The sequence below is a fragment of the Alternaria alternata genome, assembly GCF_001642055.1.
Source record: "Alternaria alternata strain SRC1lrK2f unplaced genomic scaffold CC77scaffold_37, whole genome shotgun sequence".
In the NCBI taxonomy this organism is placed as follows: domain Eukaryota; kingdom Fungi; phylum Ascomycota; class Dothideomycetes; order Pleosporales; family Pleosporaceae; genus Alternaria; species Alternaria alternata.
In genome coordinates, this window is record NW_017306226.1 from 32,449 (window position 1) to 57,700 (window position 25,252).

At 52.6% G+C, this 25,252-nt stretch overlaps 8 protein-coding genes across 8 annotated transcripts; 5 read left to right on the forward strand and 3 right to left on the reverse strand.

The window, feature by feature from the left end:
- The first annotated feature begins 1,246 nt into the window (after nucleotides 1-1,246).
- CC77DRAFT_976298 (hypothetical protein) lies at nucleotides 1,247-6,644 on the forward strand. Its single transcript, XM_018535937.1, has 2 exons — nucleotides 1,247-5,318; nucleotides 5,374-6,644. Exons 1-2 carry the CDS (start codon nucleotides 1,478-1,480, stop codon nucleotides 6,189-6,191), a joined length of 4,659 nt encoding a protein of 1,552 aa, XP_018379248.1. The 5' UTR covers nucleotides 1,247-1,477; the 3' UTR covers nucleotides 6,192-6,644.
- A 206-nt stretch (nucleotides 6,645-6,850) lies between these two features.
- Nucleotides 6,851-9,799, forward strand: CC77DRAFT_976302 (ino eighty subunit 1). The gene is made up of 4 exons (XM_018535938.1): nucleotides 6,851-7,616; nucleotides 7,665-8,276; nucleotides 8,338-8,421; nucleotides 8,473-9,799. The coding sequence occupies exons 1-4, from the start codon at nucleotides 7,055-7,057 to the stop codon at nucleotides 9,492-9,494; spliced, it is 2,280 nt and encodes a 759-aa protein (XP_018379249.1). The 5' UTR covers nucleotides 6,851-7,054; the 3' UTR covers nucleotides 9,495-9,799.
- Nucleotides 9,800-10,296: 497 nt separating this feature from the next.
- CC77DRAFT_1067463 (heme peroxidase) lies at nucleotides 10,297-13,806 on the reverse strand (the record flags this gene model as incomplete). The annotated part of the gene is made up of 4 exons (XM_018528998.1): nucleotides 10,297-11,300; nucleotides 11,357-12,822; nucleotides 12,873-13,293; nucleotides 13,350-13,806. 4 exons carry the CDS (start codon nucleotides 13,804-13,806, stop codon nucleotides 10,297-10,299), a joined length of 3,348 nt encoding a protein of 1,115 aa, XP_018379250.1.
- Nucleotides 13,807-15,797: 1,991 nt separating this feature from the next.
- On the forward strand, nucleotides 15,798-18,147 carry CC77DRAFT_1014445 (hypothetical protein; the record flags this gene model as incomplete). Its single annotated transcript, XM_018523898.1, has 7 exons — nucleotides 15,798-16,152; nucleotides 16,203-16,240; nucleotides 16,333-16,446; nucleotides 16,494-16,528; nucleotides 16,580-17,237; nucleotides 17,286-18,053; nucleotides 18,106-18,147. 7 exons carry the CDS (start codon nucleotides 15,798-15,800, stop codon nucleotides 18,145-18,147), a joined length of 2,010 nt encoding a protein of 669 aa, XP_018379251.1.
- Nucleotides 18,148-18,393: 246 nt separating this feature from the next.
- Nucleotides 18,394-18,768, reverse strand: CC77DRAFT_1067465 (hypothetical protein; the record flags this gene model as incomplete). The annotated part of the gene is made up of 2 exons (XM_018528999.1): nucleotides 18,394-18,637; nucleotides 18,710-18,768. The coding sequence occupies 2 exons, from the start codon at nucleotides 18,766-18,768 to the stop codon at nucleotides 18,394-18,396; spliced, it is 303 nt and encodes a 100-aa protein (XP_018379252.1).
- Nucleotides 18,769-20,570: 1,802 nt separating this feature from the next.
- CC77DRAFT_1067466 (high affinity glucose transporter ght1) lies at nucleotides 20,571-22,386 on the forward strand (the record flags this gene model as incomplete). Its single annotated transcript, XM_018529000.1, has 4 exons — nucleotides 20,571-20,587; nucleotides 20,639-20,732; nucleotides 20,786-21,968; nucleotides 22,022-22,386. The coding sequence occupies 4 exons, from the start codon at nucleotides 20,571-20,573 to the stop codon at nucleotides 22,384-22,386; spliced, it is 1,659 nt and encodes a 552-aa protein (XP_018379253.1).
- A 428-nt stretch (nucleotides 22,387-22,814) lies between these two features.
- Nucleotides 22,815-24,074, forward strand: CC77DRAFT_1014448 (hypothetical protein; the record flags this gene model as incomplete). The annotated part of the gene is made up of 4 exons (XM_018523899.1): nucleotides 22,815-23,048; nucleotides 23,179-23,541; nucleotides 23,594-23,860; nucleotides 24,000-24,074. 4 exons carry the CDS (start codon nucleotides 22,815-22,817, stop codon nucleotides 24,072-24,074), a joined length of 939 nt encoding a protein of 312 aa, XP_018379254.1.
- Nucleotides 24,010-25,043, reverse strand: CC77DRAFT_1100387 (hypothetical protein; the record flags this gene model as incomplete). The annotated part of the gene is made up of 2 exons (XM_018530067.1): nucleotides 24,010-24,824; nucleotides 24,894-25,043. The coding sequence occupies 2 exons, from the start codon at nucleotides 25,041-25,043 to the stop codon at nucleotides 24,261-24,263; spliced, it is 714 nt and encodes a 237-aa protein (XP_018379255.1). The 3' UTR covers nucleotides 24,010-24,260.
- Between the last annotated feature and the right edge of the window lie 209 nt (nucleotides 25,044-25,252).

Here is a 25,252-nt window from a genome sequence, read left to right on the forward strand (position 1 = left end):
GAAACAGCTGTCCCGGATCATGCTCGCCACCTCTCTGGGATCGCGTCTGCCTCAGGTTGACCCTGCATACGTTGGGGGTGTGAATGCTGTCGAAAGACGAACGGTGCTCGAGGCGCGAAGAAGAGCTGCTTGCGCCGCGCATCGTTAGTCGTACAAACGATGATATTCGTTCCAGATTTCGGTCACACTTCATCTTGACGGCACGTTGCGGGTACTAGTGCAGAAACAGAAAAACAAAAGCCGTTTCTTGGCCTTTTCCACTCGATTTACCCCTGATACAGTGTCGCAAAGAAGGATTGTTAGTCTAGCCCTTGGCTTAGTCGTGCAGCATAGGTGCAGCTTGTGATCACCATGCGTCGACTGTTAAGGGCTAGTCGTTGAGCTATCAGCGGCTCCCTGCAGCACACTTCGCTTGACGGCGGATGAGTTTCAGATGTAATCGCAGGTCGGTAAGAATCGTACGATTTTGATGAGCGTCTCAAGCGACTGTGTTTGCTGTTGAGATGCTCGAATATCCAGCCGCGGTGCAGAGCGGATGACCTGGGCGCTTTTGCTGACCATGGCACACGGACAGCGTTCGTCTTTGAAAGTTTATGACTTGCGGCTGATTCAGCCACGAGGGATTGGGCCAATGGCAGCTGATCGACAGGCCTAACCTCGATTCGGCCTGGAGAATCCTTCTCGCTGCAGCGACCCAGCCCTTGAACTCGAACGCTATCCGTGCGCCAGAGACATGATTACGACCCGTGGACCCAATTGACGGCCAGATGTCTGGCGGAAATGCACCTTCGAGTCTACCATGAATCGCAAATTACTGAGCCGTCGAGCCAATACACCCTCAAGACTCGTATGTCAAATCATCTACTTTCCAGCCAATGGGTGGGTATTTTGCAAAATTCGGCTCGTCAGGCTTCTGTCAGCTTGACTGCGGGCACCAGCGACAGTAGACCACGCGGACATGTCGTTTCTGCATAAGACCGTCAGTGGATGATGGCTCATCGATGATTACGGCTAGCAAGCCACAGGGCTAGACCAATGGGAAGCCCAAAGCACACTTTTGGCGCCTACACCGGCATGTAGTCGACTAGGATGCAAATGGCTTTGGGCATATCTCAAACGTGAGGGGACGCAGCCATCAAGGCCTACGGAGGCGATCATGGAGACAAAGGGCTCCAGGGCTCGCTTCTGCTGCAGGAACCAGGCTTGAATTTGGCCCGGCTCCTACAAGGGCGGTTATGGCGCCGAATGAGAATCCACCAGTCTACAAGCCCAAATCTCTTCTGTTCCGGCTGCTCCTTCTGACGGAGACTTGTCTCAAGCTGCGCGGGACGCCCAGATGCTGACGAGACTGCTGAGCGTGGCAGCTTTGGATTCACCAGACACTCAGAGCGTCACCGAAACACTAATCCCCACTAACTATCTGCTATACTGTCGACCAGATATCCCGGTCGTCGGCTAGCCCGTTTGAGACTTGAACATGGCGGCGACGAATACAGACATGCATATGCTTCAGGAAAGACCAGCGGCACATCACATCCCTCAGCACCAGCCGTCGTCGCCTTCCCACTCTCTATCCTCGCCGTCGCTCGTCGAGAGTATTCGCAGCCTTCGCGACGATTCGACGCGCCCACACAACGTGCCGGCCACTGCGGACGAGCAACACCAAATCCGAGCACGTCGCAAGCCCGTCCCGAGTCCGTTGTACCCAGCTGGCAATAACGGGCTCTCATATCAGCAGTTGTCCTATCAAGACTCACCACGCTTTGACGAACCGCGCAGTCCGCGCGAGAAGCTTGACGCATTGCTTGCGGAGGAGCAACATCATACCTCGCCCATTCGCCCAACCAAGCCAGCGCATCCGCCTACACCACCCAACGTTCCCACCCCAAATTTCACGCAGCCTTCGAGGCCGTCTGCGTATGCAAAACTCCGGCAGGTGTCGTCACCCACGCTGTCCTCGGCTGGAATTTCCCCACCAGCGTCACCCGTCACCATGCCTCCACCATCGCGGCCGAACCGACCTGAGACGAGACCGACGGTGCCTGTCCGCAACCCTTCAATAGATTCAGCAGCATCGTCGCTATCTTCGACCGCCTCTCAGAACCGCCCTCCTGCCAACCATGCGACGCGACCGTCGCAAGATACGAGCACGGCGAACCCACCAGATATGGCCGCTCTGATAGCCACGGCAGGCTCACCAGAGGCTGCGATGCTGGCATTGTGGAAGGAGAAGCAGAACACATCCAGTCACAATGCGCAGCTCTGGCGGCTGGTCGAGAAGCAACGGTCCATGATCATTGGGCTGCAGAAAGATCTCGAGCGCGCATTGAAGGACAAGGACCGCTACCGCAGGAAGTTCAAGGAGTATGCTGAACAGGTACCACCAGGTCCTGGCTCACTACAGAAGTCCGACACTTTCGACTCGGTCGTGGAACGCGAGACTAGCCAGTCGCCAGCCCTCAGTGAGCCAGCTGGCGAGCCCGCTAGGCCCAGCGACTCCAAAGCCGGGGAGCACAAGACATCGCCCTTGACACAAGAGCACCCCGCGCCACATCTCATACCAGACTCGCAATTAGCGACCTCGCCGTCTCACTCCACCGCATCGAATCTGTCGTCAGCTGTGAACTCGCCCACTGACTATTCCGTACAACCCCTTAGCCTTGGTAGCAAAGGTCTCGGCCTCGACGCCACATTGCTGCAGCCCGGTGATGCTGTTCAACCTCCAGAACAGGCCTCGAAGCCGACTACGCCTCCCCAGAATAACTCAGATGTGACGATAGTCCCAAGTGATTCACAGCTCCAGCCTCCACAGATATCGCTGATCCAGGCCACGCCTGTCATTGGTGGTGACGGTTTCGAATCACCTCCCAGAAAGACTCCACAACCTCTGCGTAAGGCCCCGCCAGCTCCGCTCAACCTCTCGAAACCCATTACGACTAGCGCACATCTCCACCAAGCTGTGCATGGCGACGATGTTGATTCAGACTACGATGATACATTGGAAGTGGACGAGATACCTGTTGTGGAGCTGCGAGGAAGGAGGAAGACTCGGGAGGAAGATGATCGAGTCCGCGAAGCTATGTATTCGAAAGACGAGGAAGCTAGAAGCAAGTCGAAGAAGAAGAAAAGCGAAAGCAAGAGCAAACAACAAGCGACGCCATCTGAAACACCAGCAGGCGATCAACCTCAGGCGGTCCCGGTTCCCCTTTCGCCGCGTCAGTTCAATGCGCTGCAATCGGGCCTTCCACTCTCTCCCCGTCACCCACCTGCTAACTCTCTCAATGCTCTTCTCAGCCCTGCCAACTCGGATAGTTCTATGATGGCCAACCGGAGTGTTGCATCGCCACTTATGAGTCCAGGACTTCCTTCCAGCCCCAGACCTACCGATAGGCCACTAGGGTCACCATTACCAAGAAACCCTAAGCAGTCGATAGCATCACCGCCCATGTCGCCAACTACTACCAGTCAATCAGCTGGACGGCCGGTACAGCAACAAGTTCCTCTCCCGCCAAACACACCTCAGTCTTACCAGTCACCTCCAGTCAACCAGAGTCAACATTCTAATCAGCTCCGCAAAGAGTCGTCTACAGGCCTCTTGACAGTACCAGGTGCGCAACCTAGTCCAGAATCGCCATCAAGTAGCCCTACTTTGAACGATGTTCCGGATGCAGAGCATGTCTATCGTGGACTCGTCTCTGATCAGTACCCTGGACTCTTGCTCCCTCCCAACGCACTACCTTCTATTCAAGTCAAGGTCTTCTCGTCCCGCCTTCGGCCGTCACGTATGAGCATGCTAGCTCCTAAACCACAGGAGGAGGACCCTGTCTTCATTCTCGCCGTCTACGCTCGTTCAGACAACAAACAGCTATGGCGTGTGGAGAAAACGATTGCCACGCTACCCTCTCTAGACTCCCAGCTGAGGTCCATGTGCGATTTCCAGGGACAACTCCCAGATCGTGGTCTTTTCGGGGGTCATGCTCCTGCCAAGATTGATGCTCGAAGGGTCGCGCTGAACCAATATTTCGATACTGTTCTAGAAACCCCTATGAACGAAAAGACAGCCTTGATTGTGTGCGAATATCTTTCCACTGACGTCATTGGCGCACAAGCTGGTGACAGACTGGCCCCCGAGCCCACACCGGGTCCAACGGTGTCTGTTCAGAGAACGCAGCGCAAGGTCGGTTACCTTACTAAGCGTGGCAAGAACTTCGGGGGCTGGAAGGCACGTTTCTTCGTTCTGGACGGCTCAGAGTTTAGGTACTTCGAGGGCGAAGGTGGTGCGCATCTGGGAACGATCAAGTTGCAGAATGCACAAATTGGGAAACAGTCACAACAGCAGTCAAACCAATCGCCACAACGAAAGGATGACTCCGAGGACAATCAATATCGACATGCCTTCCTCATTTTGGAACCAAAGCGGAAAGACTCGACAAGCTTAGTTCGCCATGTGCTGTGTGCAGAGAACGATGAAGAGCGAGATGCTTGGGTTGAGGCGCTTTTGCAGCACGTCGACATACCAGATGAAACTTCACCAATCGAGATTCGTGTCCCCTCTGCCACACGTTTACAAAAGCCACAGGCCAGTCAAGACTCAACGCGCTCGCAGCGGAGAGACAGCCCTGATGTGGCAGAGCAAGATCGCTTACAAGGCCTCAGCTATGATGACGCCGTTCAAGCTCAAGCGCCTGTTCGCGGTCCCAACCACAGAGACATGATGGTGGAAAAGGCTTCACGAGGCTCCCCCAAGGAATCATCCTTCCACCAAGACAACTCAGGTCACTATCCTGCCATCTCTGGACCCAGCAATGGAACCCCAATCAAGGACTCTGAAAGCTGGGGCAGCAAGCTAATGGCGGGACCCACGGCAGTCAAGGATAAGAAACGCAGCATATTCGGCTTCAGAGGTCGCGGCGGTTCTTCCGACCTTGCGCCAGTACAAATCAGCACCCCACTGCAGTCAACCACGGAACATCGTCTACCCCCGGGCCGCAGTGTTTTTGGCATCCCACTTATGGAAGCTGTAGAGTTCACACAGCCTGATGGAGTCAATGTGGCGATACCAGCTGTCGTTTACAGGTGCTTGGAGTACCTCCGAGCAAAGAAGGCGATTAGCGAAGAAGGCATCTTCAGGCTTAGTGGGTCGAACATTGTCATTAAGGGCCTACGCGATCGATTCAACAACGAAGGCGATATCAAGCTGCTGGACGGGCAATACTACGATGTTCACGCTGTTGCGTCGTTACTGAAGTTGTACTTACGGGAACTACCGGCCTCTGTTCTAACTCGGGAACTGCATCTTGATTTCCTCAAGGTTCTCGGTAAGTATTTGGCCTTGAAATTGATGAAAATAGATAGTTCGCTAACACATCGTAGACATGGACGAGCGTAGCAAGAAGATTCAGAGCTTCAACGTTCTTGTACACAAACTCCCTAGGCCCAACTTCGAGCTGTTGCGACACCTCGCATCGTTCCTGATTGAGATTGTGGACAACTCGGGAGTGAACAAGATGACAGTGCGAAACGTCGGCATAGTGTTTGCACCAACTCTGAACATCCCAGCTCCGTTGATATCTTTCTTCCTTACTGATTATACCGACATTTTTGGTGCTGCTCTTGACGAAGCCAGCTCTCCGATCCACGAGATTCGGAATAACACGTCTCATTTAGGTGACGATGCTATTCGATCCCCAAGGAGGCAGATGTTTTCTGATCTCCCAACGCCTGCGTACAACGAGACAACGTTCCAGCAGCGTATGGATCGACCGCCTCAAGGCTACCAAGGAAACAGCGCTCCCAACTATCCACCTCCGCAACCTCCACAGCAATATCAGCAACAGCAACAGCAGCAATACAGTAACCAACAACAGCAGGGTCAATATAGTGGCTACGACTCAGGCTTCATTCCGATGCGCCCCAGCTACGACACCCCAGCCTACGATCAACCTTATAATTCTGGAGAGGGCTACGGTAGCTTGAATGGAGTGGTACAGTCGAGTGGAGCGCGCGAACAACGGCAACGAAAACGAGAGAGTGGCATGCTCCTCATGAACATGGGCATGGGTGGCCAACGCAAAGGCTCGGGTGGACCGAACGCGCAACAACGCGGAGATGGACGATACGATCCACGAATGTACTCGCAAAACAACACGCCCAACCCCCTAATGGTACGAGAAGAAACGGCATTCGACTGAGTTGAAGCAAGCCTTGGACTCGGACTAGGCCGGCGAACAACGAACAACGATACATGAAGGGATGTGTATACCAAGATTTGTGTTTAATTTTTGGATTCTTAATTCAGGACCACGGACTGGATCTTTGGTTTTACTTTGGGCTTGGTTTGGTTCTTCCTTTGTTTTTCCTGCGCATGTCTTGTAACGGAGATATTTTCCCCAGCGATACCAGGCGTTTTTATGGACAGGGAAAGCAAACAAACGACTCGCGAGGAGTTGTGTGTCTGCTTTTTCTCTGTGTTGCATACCCCATCGCCCTCTTCGGATTGTTTGTGCGGCAGCTTGGCTTTGGCTTTAGCGTGGCGCTTTTTTGCGATGTGTTTTTGGTTTCTACCTTCGCTGAGATATCCTGGTTACTTTTTTGTTACATGTTTGGCGTGGACATGCTAGATGAGGGTTCTTGTATTGGGCATCTGAGCGGCTGGTTGGCTATGCAAGTAGAGTATCTAGCTACTACAGATGGAAAACGAATTGAATCTTGCAAGGACGTTTGAAGTCATGGTGTTTGTGTCGTCGAGATGAAGTCTGTCTGCAAACGTGTGAGGTTCGTGATGGGATGGCGTCGAGCGACATGCGTTGGTTCGGGGGGCTAGCGGCTGAGCTTGGGCGTCGAGGCGCATTCGGGACATGGCCGCATCTTCCTCCTTTGCGATTGACGTATTTGCTTGTTTGAGACACAAGTCTGGCGGCACAGGGATAGCAAGCCAGGTCGCGAGCTCAGGCGTCATAGGGCCAATCCCATCCCACAGCGCAACCAGCACAGGCACGACTAGTGGAACCAGACACAGAGCACCCAGAGCTAATCCCCGGATCGCGTCACAGTCATGGACGACAAGCCTCTGCCTCTGCGCGCCGACGAGCCCGACTCTCGAAACAGCCTACGACACATTCTGGCCGCAGACCCCCAAATGGACGACTCCAAGCCCGACGCATCCCAAGCAAACACGCCCGTCCCCGACGAGAGCGAAGCGGGCGGCGATGCGCCAGATGCCTCGCGCCCAGCCAACGACAACGACCCTGCCCGGCCCTACTACACGGCCACGACAACGACGACGCGCCGCAATGCCAACGGGAGCGTGTCGTCCGTCTACAGCGGGAACAAGATCAAGCACCTCAAGAAGGACGATGGCATTCCCCTGTGGCGCAAGGACATCCAGTTCGACTTCCTCAAGCTCGTCTTCGAGGACGACAAGCGCGTCTTCACCAAGCAGTCGGACAGCACCAGCGGACACACGTTTGCCGACATCTACCTCGATGCCATGGCCAAGAGCAGCAAGTGCAGCAAGATCCTCAAGGACAAGCTTCTGACCGAGCGCCCGGCTGCCATCAACATGGCCATGGTGTGTCTGCTCGTCAACGTCGGCCGCATGAACACCACCCTCAACTGTAGGCCACATGTGCGACTCTTGACCCCTCTCCTCTAACACGTCACAGTCTTCCCCGAGATGCGCGCCCAGCTACGGACCTACCACTCCATCCCCTCCCTCCAAGCCCACCAAGACCCCAACGCCTACAAACAGCTGCAGGATGCGCCGCGCTTAAAGTCCATCCTCAAGGGCGCGACTGAGGACCAAGAGCAGCCCAGCACCATCGAGGAGATCATGGCAGCTTCCATCCCGCGCACCAACCCCGTCAACCTCATATTTGTCCTGTCGCAATACGCGCCCAAGATCTCGGAGTTGCACTTCTTCCCGCCTCGCGATTTCTTCGACCTCGTCATGCGCTCTAACCTGAGCAGCAAGAGTAGAGCCACAGCCTTCCTATGGCTCATGTGGTGGTATCTCGAGAGCGACTTCACCAAGGAAGCCGCTGAGAAGAATCCCTTTGGCCCTGGCCAGATGGGACCCGCCGACGACCCGACTACAGCCGAGTTTCCCATCAAGTGTCCGCCTTTCGAGATACTTTCGCCCGAGCAAGAGGCCCTGGAGAACGTCGATTCGGTCGAAGAGAAGACATTTGGTGAGATTAAGCGCAAAGAGAGGACTGCTATATTGGCAAGCGACATGGCGCCCGTCGTCACAGGCCCCAAACGGACCAACAAAAAGGGTGAGCACTCCAACCGGCATGCGTTTCGCCCCACGTCGGACCAATTCTAACATTTCTCAAGGCTTCAATCAAAACCCCGTCTTCTCAATAGCCGCCGATGACGGTGCTTCGACACCTGGGCGTGACAGACAGTCGCCATCCCATGGTAAGTTCCATAGATTTGACTCCTGAGGCGGTAGTCTTCTAACATCAACAGGCTCTGCACGAGGACGTGGCAAGCTTGCCAAATCCATCATCGATCGAGATTACCCCTCAGACACCGACCGAACCCGCTCAGCATCACCTCCTAACAGCGTCTACAATACAGCGAAGAAGGTGGCTACGCCCAACATGCGCATAAATACCCTCCTTAACGAAGACGGCCCCGCCTCATCTCCCGCAGCCAAGGGCCCTGGCCGCGGGAACTGGTCCCGCAACCGCACATCAGGCATAGGCGCCGGAGGAACACCAGCAGCACGAAGCTTCAAGACCAAACTCGACGCACCAACCTCGCAGGACGGCCAATCCCCCTCTACATCTGCGCCCACCTTCAACGGCCCACACGGCTTCTACCTCCCACTCAACGGCTCCGATCCGTCGCACAAACGAACCCGTCCCCTCACACAACACCAACTCGCCGTCGAGCAATACCGACGACGGCGCGTAGACGTCATCCTCGACCGCGGAATTCGCATCGAATACGCCGCCGCCGCAAAACGCCGCCGCAAAGCCAACCCCTTCATACGCAGCTGGATCCGCTGCAAAGGCATGGCAGATGGCTACGATACAGATGAAGAATCGCATGCGCAATACGCCCAACTCTCCGACTACGAACTCGGTACCAAGACCCCGCCGCCCATGCCCTCTGGTCTCGTTCCCTTGGATTTTGGCGGCGAAGTCAACGACCACGGCGAGGAATCTTACTACCGCGCCAAGATGCTTAGTAGGGCGCTGCGTCGTCTAGATCGCTGGGAAGGAGGTGGAAAGAGTGGGTCTAGAAGGAGGCTCAAGGGGGAGAGGGGCAGTGGGCTACCAGACGTCAATGAAGGGCGACCTGTTATCGGCAGTGAAGATGAGGATGACGAGGACGAGGATGGCGACTTGATGGATGTGGATGAGATGGAGAGGAGGGAGGCGTTAGAGGATGAGAGTGCCGAGGATAGCGATGACGATGTTGATATGGAGGGTGAGAGGAGATGGGATTCTAATACCCTTCCACCTTTGCCTAGGATGGCGTAGATCATTATGTGGGTCTCTTAGGCTGTTCCAGTCTTGGTTTCTTATTCTTTTTGCAGGACGAGGAGATTTTGTGTATCAATATGTTGGATTGGGAAGCATGGCGTTATGTGTGACATGTATGGCTGTCGGAGGATTTTTCATCAGCAAAATAGATTGTTTTACTTGGTGTATTTTGTTTGTCATGGCATTCTTTCTGAAGCTTGTTTATGAGGGGAAAAGAACGAACCATGGTATCTTATAGTTTCATTCGTGACTGTAGTGCTATATATACGTCGACAACCTCGAACAAAGAGTACTGGGCTAGTAAAACTGGAGTTGGCAACAAGTGAACACCTGACGCTCGATCCGTTGATTGCACTGTTTGATACCCTGTTGTCTGGTGGCAAGACATCTTTAAGGCGAGGATAGGTAGCAGAGAGCACGAAACATGGTGTTGCTAGTATGCTTCACTTCGACCGTTCCGTTGACTCCTAGATCACAATATATATCACGCAAGACTGGAGGTTCAACTCAGCAAGCATGCAGCAAATCAATTTTACTACGCTAGGACTAAACCCAAACTAAACGTCCAGTGGTATCATCACGATGAGGATTAGCGAACAATTTAACCTATGAACTCCCCTCCTCCTTCGTCTCTTATGCTATCTTGTCTCTCCCACCTTTCAACACCCTACTCCCTTGCACTCCTACAACAGAACACTCCAGCCGATCGTCTTCGCAGATCGCTTGAACTCGAGGACAGCGACCACGACGACACCGACGGACGACTTGGACCCGGACGCGGATCCGGCCCTGGACCTTCCTAAGGCGCAATCGTATAAGCATTCCCATGCTCATTATCGCCACCAGCGTTTGCATGCCCATTAGAGGCATAGTTCACATGACCATTAGCCAGCCCATTCGTATGTCCGTTTGTAAGCCCGCCCGTGGCATGGCCATTCAGTCCATTAGCCACAACATCCTCGCTATCGTAATGTAGACGCAGACTTGTCGGAATAGGACTCTCCTTCGAATTAGAATCGAGATAATGCCGCATCGTGATGCCCGCGAGTTTATGCTCGGTAACGGTAAAACGTCCTTGCTTACCGGGCGCGCGACGTACATTTGGCAGTTTGAATACTTCACGAAGCGTGGCAGCGAGAGAGGGACCGACAAGGCGCGCGCCGAAGCAGAAATGTAGACCGTGGCCGAGTAGAGTGTACTCTTTAAATGATCGATGGGGATCCATGATCTCAGGGTTGGGGAACGCAACGGGGTCCATGGCAGCCTTGGACGTGGCAATGAGGATTGTGTGACCCTTTTTGATGGACACGGGGCCACGGACACCGTCGTTGACGGTGATGTCTCGGGTGGCAACGCGAGGGAGACCAGGAACCACGCCCACATGGCGCATACCCTCGTAAACGAAACCTTGTAATTCGCGATCCGATTTTGCGGGATCCATGTGCGACAGTTCCACGATTCGCGCCTTGTACTTTTCGTACCCGGGCGAGAGGAATAGGTCGATTAGCAGACTGGCTTGCTGGGTCAGATTTCCGGCCACGGGTGCTCCCATGCCGATACAGTCGCCTACCAAGTCGCCAATGGGCAGCTTGGTGTCGGCAAGGGTGTGGTAGATGCGGTCGGCGTGTGGACCTACTTCAAAGGCGGAGCCCTTGGCCATCCAATCTACTAAGCCTTCAAGACGCCCTGTCTGTGTCTTCAGGTGGGTTTCGAAGATCGAGCGGAGTGGTGCTGCGGCCTGCATCGCGCCTGCTCGCAGTTTCCACTCATTGTGTGGCATTATGTTGAAGGATTGGTACATGACTAGCAGTTAATTAGCCGGCTGTTCGTAATTGGAAATGGCTGGTGTTGTAACTTACATAGAACAAGATATGCGAGAAACGCTTCGTGGATAGAGAGTAACCCTCTAGGTTGCTCTTGTGTCTTCAGCGGAAGTGCAAAACGCTCTGCAAGCCAGAGGATTGGCGTGATGTTGGTAACATCGCGAACAACGTCGATACTCATTCTGCCCTTGGCGCCTTTAAGTGAGTTCTGCTTGATGAGTTTCCGTACGTTGGTCGTGAAGAACTCATCGATGTTCTTCTCAAAACCCTCCTCGAAGAAGACCTTATGCAGGATTTTGGACCGCTCGTCATGCTTCTTTTGCTCGTCCCATCCGATCATGAAGTCATGTCCAGCCGTGCAGTTGCGAATAGCTGCCTGGTACATGACAACAAAGTTCTCACGGTCCTCGAACACTTTCTTGCAACCTTCTTGCGTCTGGACACTGATGATGTCGTAATCGCTCGGAGGGCGCCTGAGATCATACTGTTCAACCACCTTATTGCCTGTGAGAATCTCTTTAGCTGCTTTGGGCGTGTAAAAGGGCAGCAGCGCGTAGCTGGAAGTTCCTTTGAATCCACCTGGGAGACCCTGGAAGAGCAGCTTGGGAAATACGCCGCCATATGCTCCTGGTGTACTCTCTGACAGCAGAGCCGCGCCCCACTGCGTAAGAGTGTTACTGTTGAAGTCGTAGCTCAGGAAACGGTCACCGCGGACCAATGCGACAGCATCGTCCAAGATACCTCGACCAGTTGTCTGACCGGGACAAACGCCACTTCCTGGCATAGCAGGCTTCGTGCACTCAGCCATTAATCCCGGGTATAGTTCCATATTCTCCATATGACCATACAAAAGCTCGGCTGCCCGCGCCGTCTCTTTGTCAGAGCACCAATCCTCGAACGTTTCGTACGGCTTCAGATTAAGATACCGACGGAATTCGTTGAGTGTGCAAACATTGAACATCTCACGGGCTTGTAACTGACCCATGAGATCGACAACCTTAAGACTGGCTGGTGTACCATGAGCACCAAAAGCGTGAGCAGGTTCTTCGATGCAGTCTTTGATCAGCTCTGAGAGTTGAGCATCGTTGAATCTGCCATCGGCTCCCCGCTGAAGGCCTCCGAATGTCCATTCCCAGGGCTTCTTGTTCATCAAGTCGTGACCGTACACCTTCATAACCTTGTGGAACATCTCGATTGTTACATCGTCGATGTGACGTAAGTCGGGGAAAACAGAACGGATGATTTCTTCCATCCAATTCTCGTCGGCAGCACTGAGAGCAGCATGCCAGTGGTAGAGAACAGCGAACTCCACAGATACATGACTGCCGGTTCCGCGCTCGACACGTGTACCACCCTGTTTGATCTCTTTACCGAGATCGAGAGACCATTCTGAGTTGGCTCGTGGTGTGTTCAAGATGGCAGCGACGTAGTCTTTCAATACGACTGAAGCAAAGAAGCCAACGTTGATATTGCGAGTAATCTGGAAGATGTCCTCGTCTTGCCTAACAACGTGTTAGACCCATCTAGGGAGTGGAAGGTGTTTAAGACTTACCATTTTCTGCCCGCTTCGTCTAAACTATCCCACGGCTTATATTTGCCGTCCTCGTTCACTGACAGTAATGATTCCGCAACGTGGTTGTGGTTCCTTGAGAACATCAAAAGTACAGCGACTACACCAGGAGGCATCATCATGATGCGCTCCGAGGCGATAGAGTCTGGATATATCAGGCCATTCTTGTATGTTCGCACGCGCGGCTGCTCCTTCTCTGTGTTGCCGTACAAGGTGCTGAGGTCAACATAGCTCGAAGTCTCGTTGATCCAAGGATCTGTCCTAGAGGTTTGGAAACATTCGTGAATGACGATAGTTGCGAAAGAGAAGAACAAGCGATTGAGACCAGAAGGATGCTCGCGGAAAGGCCTATCGCGCTTGAGGAGCGCCTCATACACGTCTTCAACGTCGGGCAAGTTTGGTCCTACAGGTAGTTGTCAGTCCCAATTCGAAAGTCTGTCGCACGGGAGGATTACTTACCTTTCGGTTTTGTTGGAGGCACGTTGCGCGCATACGGCGATCCTGCCTTGCCCATTTCGGGGTTGTGAGGATTGTTTCCCGAGCCGTCGTGCTTCCGGTATCTTGCTGAAGGTCCAGCATGTGTAGGCGTTGGGTGGGGCAAGTCATTCCAGAGCATGCTAATAAACCCGTCTGAGACTTTTGCGCTGAGACCGCTGTTCAGAGGCAGTCCCTGTAGCATCTGGACTCCCTTCTCGAGAAGAAGATCTTTATCGTCCAAAGGCTCGCCTGATGCCAGTGTTGTAATAGCGTCGAGAGCGAATTTGGCATCCTTAACACCGAGACCTCTAATGTCGCTGACAATGCCGGTCTTCTGGTGGTTCTTCAGCCCGCTCGCAACTTCCGCCGTTCTGCCATCGCTTGCTTGCGTAGGCTTTCTCCTGATCTTTCCGATCAATGTTTGTATCTGACTAGGCATGATGAATAGTTGTGCGAATAACCATGTGGAAAGGATGGGAATGGGCAGAATATGAATCCCAGGACGGTAGGGAAGTCAGGAAGTAAGTTCAATGCAGCTTGCTGTTGATCTTGGAAGGCGCAATGCTCCCCACACGAGAGCTTGGCCATGGCAAGCAGCGACGAGCCAGTCCCATGACGACGATCGCTAGCAGCTTCGGTGTGTTGATCAGCATATGCACTTGGCGAACAGTGTCCTACGGCTTCCAGTGAGGGCGGGTGAACCCATGCATGCACCAAGGCGGAAAGAGTAGCGTCTTGATCTTGATATCGTCAAAGCTTTGATAGCTGCAATTATGTGAGTGTTGATTGGTCATGAGCTACTTCGTGGAGGGTAGCACTAGACGGATGCTGCGCTACCTTCACTGGGAACTGACAGAGGGGTGTTGAGTAAGTCCAAGAGACGATCTGTGGGCAGCGTCGATAGGACCCACAGCGTAGCAGCACCATTGGCCCCATTGGGGATGGAACTAGAGAGGCCCACCTGTGATGATCCATGGATGGTTTTTGTAACATCACGAAGCATGCTCAAAAGAAATGTGTATGCCGCACGGGTACACCTGCCACGTTTCAGGCTTCAGCACCCAGTGATTGTCTGGGGACCCGTCGTGGTATGATTTTGGTAATCTGATGCCAGGCTGGATGTGCACTTTTGCGCAGGTAGCGGTCGACGACGTGATAGACAGAAACGGCGACCTGATCTTGCGACCATTCCAAACAGAGACGTAGACGAAAGCCATAGATGAACTTTCAAGCGATCGGCATCCTGATTGAGCAGCCTTCGGCTGAGTAGTAGAAGAAACCCCTAGCGCTTGCGGGCCCGGAATTGACCGATCCTATTTCCCGGCGGCTGGTCGCGCATTCATCTGCTAGCGAGTGAACAAACGAAATGGAGTTTCAGCTGATGCGGTGGCGGTCAACAACTGGAGCGCGAGCTTGCAAATCTCCGAGTAGGGTGCGGTATCGAGCTAAGTACTAGCATCCGCAGTCTGTGGCCTACGGCCTGTCCCGAAGCCGTAAGGTTTACTGTTCGGTTCATCCAAGACGCCGGTGGTGGTTGCGATGAGTGGGAAGTGCGATCGATAGTCGAGAAGACGGGAATCGAGACGGCTCTGCACGGACCATGACCCACAAGTGATCGCTAGCAGGGTAGCGCCAACCACCTCTAAACGACGCGACGTGCTTTTCCAGCTCATATGTCGGCGAGCAGACCTACACCAGCAACTATCCTCTGATCGGCACAGCTGTGTTGAACGCGCACGCTTATGAAACCAATAGAAGTTGACACGATTGTGATTCCCTGCACCGCACTCAGCATTAGCTTGCGGGGCTTCTCTGTCGGAACGCGTATCATTGCGTGCACCGGTTACCTCCAGCCAGGATGGTGGCCGGAAAACGACATTGGCTCAATTGCGGTGAAAGGGTCATCCAGATTTCTTTTCTACGATCAACTACGGTAGAAGACGGGGCAGCATGCGGTGCATCTGTCGTGTCTCCTGTCAGCCAACGCTGCAACATATGTGTTGCTTCCACATCATCTACATAGATACTTGAAGTGGGGGCGTGGAACAGTGCATGGTAGCTAGTTCGTATCAGCCATTCCAAAATCAATGACCTCTGTAGGGCGGACGGCACTTCGAAAAGATCAGCGGCTCCTGATTAGCGGCGGGACTACTCCGAACCCACCACACGCGACATCGACATGTCGATAGGCGAGTGTCTTTGCAAGCTGCATTAGCAATGGCGATCAATATCTTAACATGACTTGATACGTTCGGAAGCTTTGGGAACAGGCCGGAGGGGAGCATGCGTCAGTTGTGTTAGGCCACTGCATCCGATCCCCGCGATGATAGAAATCACTTGGCTACCTAAGGCTTCGCAACTGCTTCGTTCTAACTACGAAGTTGCTACCCTCTCAGAATCCCCTCCCTGCTCGAGTTCCACGTTGTCAGCATGGCGCGTATAAACCCAGAGCAGTCACGTCTCCCTAGTGTTTCACCCCAGCTTCCCGCACAAACACCTAACAACAACCCTATGGATTACGGAGCAGTATCGCGACGTCCGAATCATGTGACCAAGAAATTTGTCCTGTGCTTTGATGGTACAGGTAACAAGTTCTCGGGTACAGATTCGGATAGCAACATCCTGAAGATTTATCGCATGCTCGATCGCAATGGGGACGATCAATTTCATTACTATCAGCCTGGAATCGGCACCTACGTTACGAAAGCCAATGGATCTATGACCCGAACAGGCCGATGGGAGAGGTTTCAGTCGTGGTATGCGAAGGCGAAAGACAGCGCGATAGGTATGTTCGATCGGACTTGGCTGCCAAGCATGAGACCTAATCTAGTATAGGAACTTCATTCGACCAGCACGTTATGGCAGGATATAAGGTTAGTAATTAACTGCCTGAAACAGAGCAGCAGCTCCGGTTGCTCGCTTGAAGGAACAACCATGGCGCATAGCACTGACACGCTTTGGACAGTTCCTGATGAGATACTATACGCCTGGTGATGACATATTCTTCTTTGGATTTTCACGAGGTGCCTACACAGCTCGTTTCCTTGCGGAGATGCTCGATCACGTTGGCCTTCTCTCTGTAAGCGCTTGTTCACCATATATCAAGAAGTTTCTAACATGCAACAGGCTGGAAATGAAGAGATGTGCCAGTTCGCATGGAAGTAAGTACAGCCTGAAGTCATTGTAAAACCCTCACTTACACTTTTGGTCAGAACATTTCAGAAGTGGCAATGTCGACTGCCAGAAGAGAAGGGTAGCAAAAGCCGCAAGTCCGGCGAGAAATCAGAAAAGCTAAAGCTTCTCGAATTCATGTGCGCGTTCAGGGAGACATTCAGCCGCCCTGTCAAACCCATACGCTTTCTTGGTCTTTTTGATACAGTCAACAGCGTGCCTGCATTCGAGAATGCATGGATGCAACGCAGCAGGTTCCCGTATACCGCAAGAAGCAGTGCGAACGTAATACGTCATGCGGTTTCTATCGATGAACGGCGTGCAAAGTTCAGACAAGATCTCATCTCCCAGGAGAAGCCAGACAGGTCAATGCTTTACAAACACCGTCATCACAAGCATCGGCAGCAAATGAAGGATATGATCCACGGTGATCATGAGGATCATGATTATGACGAAAAGGATCATGAGGAACACCAAGAGAGAGGTCGGCGGGACACGTTAGCACCGCCTGAGCGATTCAGAGATCCACATGAGACTTCAGGCGTGCGCAGCCGTAGCGCAGACCGCTCACAACTGGATGGTGTTCATGGCTCTGCTACTCCTTCAATGCGATCGTACGACGCAGCAGGAACTTTCAACTCTCAAGACGAGGATGGTGAACAAGACATTCAAGAAGTCTGGTTTCCAGGGTGTCATGCAGTGAGTGCATTTTACCTGGGATAGACCTTCAAAACTGACAATGCGTAGGACATTGGCGGAGGATGGCCTCTCGGTGACGATGATGCAGCGTTGAGTCACGTAGCGCTGGTGTGGATGGTGCGCGAGGCTCAAAAAGCTGGTCTCGACTTCGACGAAGACAAGTTGGAGGCCCTGAGTTGTTGCCATGAGGAACCTACAACCACCGTTTCGCGAGCCCAAAACAACATACCGATGATTGCGATTGATCCTGCATCACCCTCACCAGTCATTCCACGCAAGAATTCGGATGCGCCGTCCATGGATACAGCAGGCTACACTGACGACGACAACATACTTTCTCATCACCGTGAACACCCGAACACACACTTCCATAAACACCTCCACAGCGCCGCAACTAAAGGCCGTATTCATGATGTTCTCCAGTTCAATAATGGCGCCAACCGTATGGGCGTCGTCTCGTGGAACATAATGGAGTATCTACCCTTTCGACGTATGGATCTACAAGAAGACGGAACCTGGAAAGCAATCAGATGGCCTTTGCCTAAAGGCGAGACCCGTGATATACCCGCCGATGCCGTTATCCACAGCAGCGTGATTAAGCGTATGCGCGCAGACCCAACCTACCGTCCTGGCAATCTGATAGTAGGTGGTGGTGGGAGAGGTGTCAGGCACGCACCCAAGGACATGGGTATGGGTCAATGGGTTGTCGCTTGTGACGAAGGCCACCATGTAGGCGAGTGTTTCAAGCGCAGACACCCACCTGAGAGGACAAAGACAGACGAAATGGAGCAGCCTGCGTGTGATGGTGGTATGCAGGTAAGCTTCCTCTGATCGTGAACACCGAGAAGGCAGAACTAATTTTCAGTAGGGAAATTACTTTGCTGGCCGCAAGAAGTCGACTGTCATGTAGACCAAGACACTAGTCCTATGCGCCGCTTCTACCTAGATAGTTCCTGAACACTGCTTCCAATTTACCCCGCTTTTAATCTGGACGTCTTGAAGCCGGTGCTCTTCGCTTTCGATGGTGTCATATAGTGAAGTGTGTTATTGAAATTATAGTGACGTGCATGCCGTACGGCCTCGATACATGATCATTTATATCGTCTTTTCAAATCTTCACTCATCTACCTAACATCTTCTTCAAGGAATCTTGTGCTCAAGCCTTCTGCGCATCGTGACCCCAGTTCTTCAAACTCTTATAGCTCTTACTATCGGTGTCTTTCTTCGCCTTCTCTTCTTGCGCAAGATGCCTCTTGCAATATGCTACTACCTTGCGCATGTGATCGATGTCTTCCTGGTCGTATTTACTAGCTTCTTTCTTTGGATTCTTCTGCAAGATGGCAACAATTTTACGGCCTGAATCATGACCGATTGTTTCGCCGGAGCCGTTATCCTTGGACCTGTAGGCGCCTTAGAGACTGTGTATGCCATGCAATTCGCAATGTCAGCATTGCATTAGAAGGAGAGTTTACCAGCCGGCTCCCTCGGACTCTTCGCTGCCGAGCCAGTCTTGTAGCTCGTCTGCTGACATGTTGACAAGCTCGTTGAATTCCCTCGGGGCGCCGTAAGCACTTGGCCTCGCCTCAGTTCACACAAGCTACTCACTCAATTACGGTTTCATTGTCCTTGACCATCTTGCTATGTATTTAGGAATCGTGATAGGTAGTTCGAAATGAGTATTGTCCAGGGTCTTTTTTGCAGAATATGCTGTCGACGTTTCCCAGTTCGATATGCTCAATCCGCTCTTCAGCGTCGCGATGTCATGACATCACGACCACGCCCTAGCGCTACTGATGGCGCCCAGCCCTGGGGCACCAAGAAACGGTCGCACGTGACCTAGCGGAGCGCGTCGCGTATCACAGTTGGCACGAATGTCTCTCACGCAGCCAGACATTGGCGCAGGGATATTGGCGCAGTAAAGGATACGAAGACTGCATCAAGCTGTATCGTCTCGCCGCGTTCTCGATGCAGTCTATACTCCCTTCCGCACCAGAAGCTGGCGACCTCTCGGGTGCGCTAAACTGTATGGAGCGGAAAACTGCGAGAGTCAGGTCTGAAGCAATTTTGATGTTGGACTGTGTCAGCTATAAATCCAGCCGGAGGTCGCTGTCGTGCGAGAAGTTGCTGCAATGTTGGTTTCGTTGTTCCATCTCCAGCTTTCGTCTCCAGCTTTCGTCCCCAGTGCTTACTACTTAGTGAGAAGTTTTCTCCAGTCTCCGCAGCCTCCGCAACCCCTTCTTCTCCTCACCACACGCAAGCTCCCCTCAAAGTTTTCACACCCACTCCGCGATGTGGGAACTACCGAGATTACGGCCTCACTTTCTCGTCCGCTGCGGGTCGGACATGCCAAGTCAATGGAATGTTCTTAGTGGCTTCCTTGAGCCTCATGTGGGCCTCCTGCACCAATCCGAACCAATCTGTCGCCGCAACCTGGCTTACGTTGCATCCAAAACGGGTCCCTCGCTATACCTGACCGGAGGAAGACTGCAAGCGATCGGAGATTGCGAATCAAAACAAGCGCTGCGACAAAGCTTATGCCGGTTCACGCGGCATTTGTTTAAAGAGTCGGAGGGATGGTCGGAGAGAGACTGGTGTTGAGGGCTGCACAGACCTGGATGGGGTCGTACACATCTCCATCATCCCCACTGCCGAGAGAATCTGTCGCATCTTGAAGTGAAGTATCTTCACCGACATGGGCCCGGCCGAGGAATACGCGTCGTTGAGTCGACATCCACAAGTCACGCGACTATCAGTAGGTTCCTGGGGATCGGCTGTGCGGCACAACGGTCCCTGAGGCTCGTCGTTGTATGCCATGCATCTGAATGCGGGGTGGGTGTCAGAGGCGTTCAAATCGCATTAGCAGAACGTCCTGTACAACGCCTACCGTCAGATGAGCATGCAAGAACACGATCCGATCCATGTGAACTCGAGGCTGTGTATCTCTTTGGGGGGACTTCCCGGAACGTCGGGCGGATTTGGCTTGGCCGTCGAATCGCGACCAGCTTCCCCACATACACGCCCCTTGTCCCCCAGCGGCTGCGTCGCATTGACAAGCCCACTACTGCAGTTTCAGACCCCCGGATGACTTCTGTTTGGCTGTGGAGGAGGACAAGCCAAGCTTGTAAGGCCGCTCGCGCGCAATTTCGCGTGACGGCGTGGCGCGTATGACGTAGAGGCCCCGGAGTCGAAAGCTCGGCGCGATGCTGGGCATTACCGCATAACGGGACACGGGATTGGAATTGGCATTGATACTTAAGAATGGATGTGTACCGGACGAGTAACCCCATCTTGCCTTGAATATCAATCTTCCCGTGGCCAAGTCATCTTACAATCATGGGTTTGGGCAAAGTGTAGGTTTTGATCCGGTTGAAGTACGCATACAATTGTGCTAACTTTTACAGTGCTGTCAAGATACGCGGCGCCGAGTGCGGCATTGAAGCCATCATACTTGGAGTGATTACTTCGATAGGTGGTTTCCTGTTTGGTTATGACACGGTATGTACCATATATGTTCTGTTTCCAACCGTCCAACGGCTTATTCAAGATAGGGTCAAATTTCTGGAATGCTCATCTTTAAGGATTTCATTCAGCGATTCGGACAGGACCAGGGCAATGGCGAGAAGGCTTTCAACCCCACGATTCAATCCTTGCTCGTTTCCCTCATGTCCATCGGTACCCTCATCGGCGCACTTGCTGGTGCCTACACTGCTGATTGGTTCGGTCGTCGACGCAATCTGACCGTTGGTGTGGCCATATTCGTTATTGGCAACATCATCCAGGTCACCGCGATGACCACTTGGGTACACATGACAGTTGGTCGCATTGTCGCAGGTCTTGGTGTCGGTATCCTGTCTATTGGCGTACCAATGTACCAATCTGAAGTATGCCCTCGAGAGATTCGTGGTGCCGTCGTCGCATCTTACCAACTCATGATCACTGTCGGAATTCTCATCTCCAACATCATCAACTACGGAGTCCGCGACAACCCAGGCGAGGATAGCGATGCTGCCTGGAGGATCGTTATCGGCTTGGGAATCGGCTTTTCCATTCCTCTTGGTGTCGGTGTACTTTTCACACCGGAGTCTCCAAGGTGGTTGGCGGGTAAAGGACGATGGGAAGAGGCACGCATGTCAATGGCCCGTCTCCGAGGCCTTGTGCATGACCCCAACCACGAGCTGGTCAACTCGGACTTCAAGGAGATGGAGGATTCCATCAACGAACAACAGAGCGCTGGACAAGGTACCTGGATGGAATGCTTCACTGGCCAGCCATCCGGCATTCCGCTTCTTGCTTACCGAACCCTTCTCGGATGTGCTCTGCAATTTTTCCAGCAGTGGACCGGTGTCAACTACTTTTTCTACTACGGAGCGACCATCTTCCAGTCGGCAGGTATTGACGACCCTCTCCAGGTTCAACTCATTCTTGGCGCTGTCAATGTAGTCATGACCATTCCTGGATTATGGCTCATTGAGCGAGTTGGTCGTCGTGTGCCTCTCGTCGTTGGTGGTCTGTGGCAAGCTGTCTGGCTGCTGATTTTTGCTATCATCGGTGTCGTGCTACCGCCACAGGACAACCCGGCCGCTGGTATTGTTATGATTGTCGCTGCTTGCATGTTCATCGCAAGTTTCGCCTCTACCTGGGGGCCTTTCATTTGGGTTATCATTGGAGAGACGTTCCCACTCCGCACTCGCGCGAAGCAGGCCTCTTTGGCTACTGCTTTCAACTGGCTCGGTAAGCTATACATCTTCAACACATCAAATCTATTCACTAACGCTCCATGTTAGGCAATTTCTTGATCGGTTTCCTTACACCGTACGCTGACGACGGTATCGGCTACGCCTTCGGTTTCGTCTTCTTCGCATGCAACTTCGTTGCGGCGGGTATCGTTTACTTCTTCGTATTCGAGACCAAATCATTGTCTTTGGAGAATGTCGATATCATGTACTCGGACCCAAGCATATCGGCTAGGACCAGTAAGAAGTGGGTCCCAGCTGGATACATCAGCCGTAACGAACGTGACGACACTTATTGGGAGCGTCGTCACAGTGCTGTTGGTGCTACTGGTGCTGCTGCATCCGAGAAGGTCGGCGACAAAGATGTTGATACTTCGCCTGAGAGGGGCATGTCAACGCACCACGAGAGGGTTTAAATATACTCCCATGGTCAAATACAGGATATCTTTACCTAGGCAGTCCAGGTTAGAGATGTTCTCGCACTGCCGCTGTCTTCTAGCGGCTCCTCCATTTTAGCACTGCGCTACATACCGCCAAGAGGCGTACATAATTTAGACTTTATTCAATTCCAACACATTAACAATTCGCTGCCTCTGTGATGTGAGAAGCTCTTTTGCATTCCGGAAAGGTGCCGGCACAGCCACCCCTGCTAATTTTAGCGTGGCGCATGTCACAAACACAAGCGGCAACGCGTCAGCTCCACGTCTTCTCTCCAGCCACTCTCCGCTTTCAAACAACAAGATACAGTGTCCTCGCTCGTTTTACACTTCTGCCGCTCATTATCTAGGATTCTTTTCTGCTCAACTACGAACACTGAAATACCGGAAGATACGAATACGGAGCTATGCCGCCAGCAGTACCACTTCACAACACCAGCAACCTCGCCAAATTAGCGCGTCGGGCCCTGGTCACAGCGGGGCCGGCTGTCGCTTCGCAGGCCTCGCATCACTTCGAGCGCCGCGGATTGAGTGTAAATCATACTCAAGGAGTTACGCTAGGTGTTATTGCTGCATATGTTGTTGTTATTGCGTTGTTGTGGAATTTACCGTATGTGCGATGGGTGTTGTGGCCGTTCAAGGTATGTGCACCGTAGTAGCCCTAGGAGAAGATGGTCTGGAATTGAGATCATCAGTGTGGTTGATGACCGGGTTCCTTGAGCTTGCAAAATCAGCATAACAGGAGACATGGATGGCTGATTGAATCCACAGATGCTAGTCATTGCCTTCCACGAATTCTCCCATGCAATAACGTCTTGTTGTACTGGTGGGCGAGTAGAATCAATCTCTCTTGATCCTCATGAGGGAGGTGTGACACACATGCGCGGCGGCAAGCAATTCATTACTCTCCCTGCTGGCTACTTGGGGTCTTCATTGATCGGCGCTTTACTTACGTTCTGCGGTTTCAACATCGTGGCCTCCAAAGTAGCGAGTATCGTGCTAGGCGTATGTTTCCTACTGACATTGTGGTGGGCGAGAAAAGACTGGTTGACGATTGTGACCATTCTGCTCAGTGTAGGGTTGCTTGTGGCGTTCTGGTTCATCGAACATGGCGAAGCGTTAAGGTTCATGGTCGTGAGTACCCCTTCTCGTCCTTTCGAAAACCGTCGAACTAAAAACTTTCCAGCTCTTTATCGGCGTCATGTCTTCTCTATACAGCGTGTGGGACATCTGTGACGACCTCATCCTCCGCAAGGTTAATTCTTCCGATGCCAGCGTCTTCGCCAAGCGGTACGGCGGTTCATCGCAATGCTGGGGCGTCATCTGGTCACTTGTCTCGTTGATTTTTATGGTTTGCGGAATCCTCGCGGGGTTGGCAGCCTTCAAACAGAGTTTCGAACAGCAAGAGAAGGACAGTCAAGACTTTATTCCTACCGTGCGCATGATGATGCGGGTATGAGACTTGATCTGAGGATATGATATGGTATGGACGGCTCAAAATATGTATTTGGACGGCACCGGGAGATCTGCAAAATTTGGTTGGCGCTGATATACCCTTATATGCGCGTAGTATTGAGCTTTGTATTGCTCAGATCGTTCCACGACAGCGAAATGACATAGTGTTCACCTCTCAGCGGAGAAAAGAACAGGTCCCTATGCGGATCTAGTTGAGTTAAAGAGTCATTCCCGTAGGCATGATGACCACCACTGTTAGACCGAACCACAAGAAAAGCGGGATGCAACTCTAATCGTCACCACATGTCGAATATCCAAATCACCAGCAACTTTAATCAGCAAGGCGTACATCCGCTCGATATCCAACGCAGGTCCTTCCAGGCGTACTTCCCGTCAACTTACTCTCTCTCAAAGAATCCGCCAAACGCGTCCTTCAAAGCCTCCTTCACACTCTCCAACACAACCTTGTCCTCGTCACACTGTCTCTCAACTTGCAGTAAAAGCATGTCGTAGACCGCGCGACCCGTCTCATGGCCCTTCCCAAGCGATTGCAACCTGCTCGTCAACACCCTCCATTCCAACACCTCGTCGTCCTTCGCTTCTTCCAGTTGCTTCTTCGCAAGCTCGTAATCTTCGTCTCGCTTCAATATCGCCTCGCGATAGGTATCAGCGTCCTTGCGAGACTCCTCTAGCTCTTCGTTGGCAATGTCAAGGGCACCTTTGTGGGCACGGAGCTCGGAGGTTTGGTCGCGATATGTGGCTTGAAGAGAAGCGTGGGAGGCGAGAGCGGCGTGGTAACGGTCGGTCAATCTGCAGCATTGAACACAGAGCAACTTGATCTGGTTGCTGCTGTAGGCTGATTTGGCTTTCTCGGCTGCCAGCTCTTGTTTCGTTCTTTGAAGTTCGGCCTTTTGATGGAGAAATTCACGCTGGAGGATAGAGTGTGCATGAAGTTGGCGTTTCTAGCGGAGGTTAATGACCACTCCAAACTTGGGTATACACGTCGCTGTCCATTTATTGTATGTACTCACAGAAGCAATTTCAGTGGTGTGCTTTGTCTTTTTGGATGAGGGTTCTGGGGACGATTCCTCTGCGGGCCGCTTGCTCGTTCTTGGATCTGTGGTCGGTACCATCAGGCCACGGGACTTCAGCAACGCGACTTGTCGTTCGAGCTCGGTCATGTTGACTCGATCGCGGCTTGGTCTCATTGGACAGTGCTGCTAGTAGTTCGTAGAGCAAGGTTGAAGTTGGTGCGAAACAGACTAAGGCACAGAGATGCAAGATATACGTGCGCCAGTTCTTCATCTCTAGGTGACTAACAGTTGATCGTGGGTCACATATCGAGTGGGTAGCTTTGAAAGTGGAAGTGAAATGTGATAGTGGCTTGCTA

What these genes read in the sequence shown, in the direction of transcription:
- CC77DRAFT_976298 (XM_018535937.1), top strand. Translation starts at nt 1,478, where the DNA reads ATGGCGGCGACGAATACAGACATGCATATGCTTCAGGAAAGACCAGCG. An exon ending in TGATTTCCTCAAGGTTCTCG is followed by an intron (nt 5,319 to 5,373) that starts GTAAGTATTTGG and finishes AACACATCGTAG; the next exon opens with ACATGGACGAGCGTAGCAAG.
- CC77DRAFT_976302 (XM_018535938.1), top strand. Translation starts at nt 7,055, where the DNA reads ATGGACGACAAGCCTCTGCCTCTGCGCGCCGACGAGCCCGACTCTCGA. An exon ending in CAAACGGACCAACAAAAAGG is followed by an intron (nt 8,277 to 8,337) that starts GTGAGCACTCCA and finishes ACATTTCTCAAG; the next exon opens with GCTTCAATCAAAACCCCGTC. An exon ending in CAGACAGTCGCCATCCCATG is followed by an intron (nt 8,422 to 8,472) that starts GTAAGTTCCATA and finishes TAACATCAACAG; the next exon opens with GCTCTGCACGAGGACGTGGC.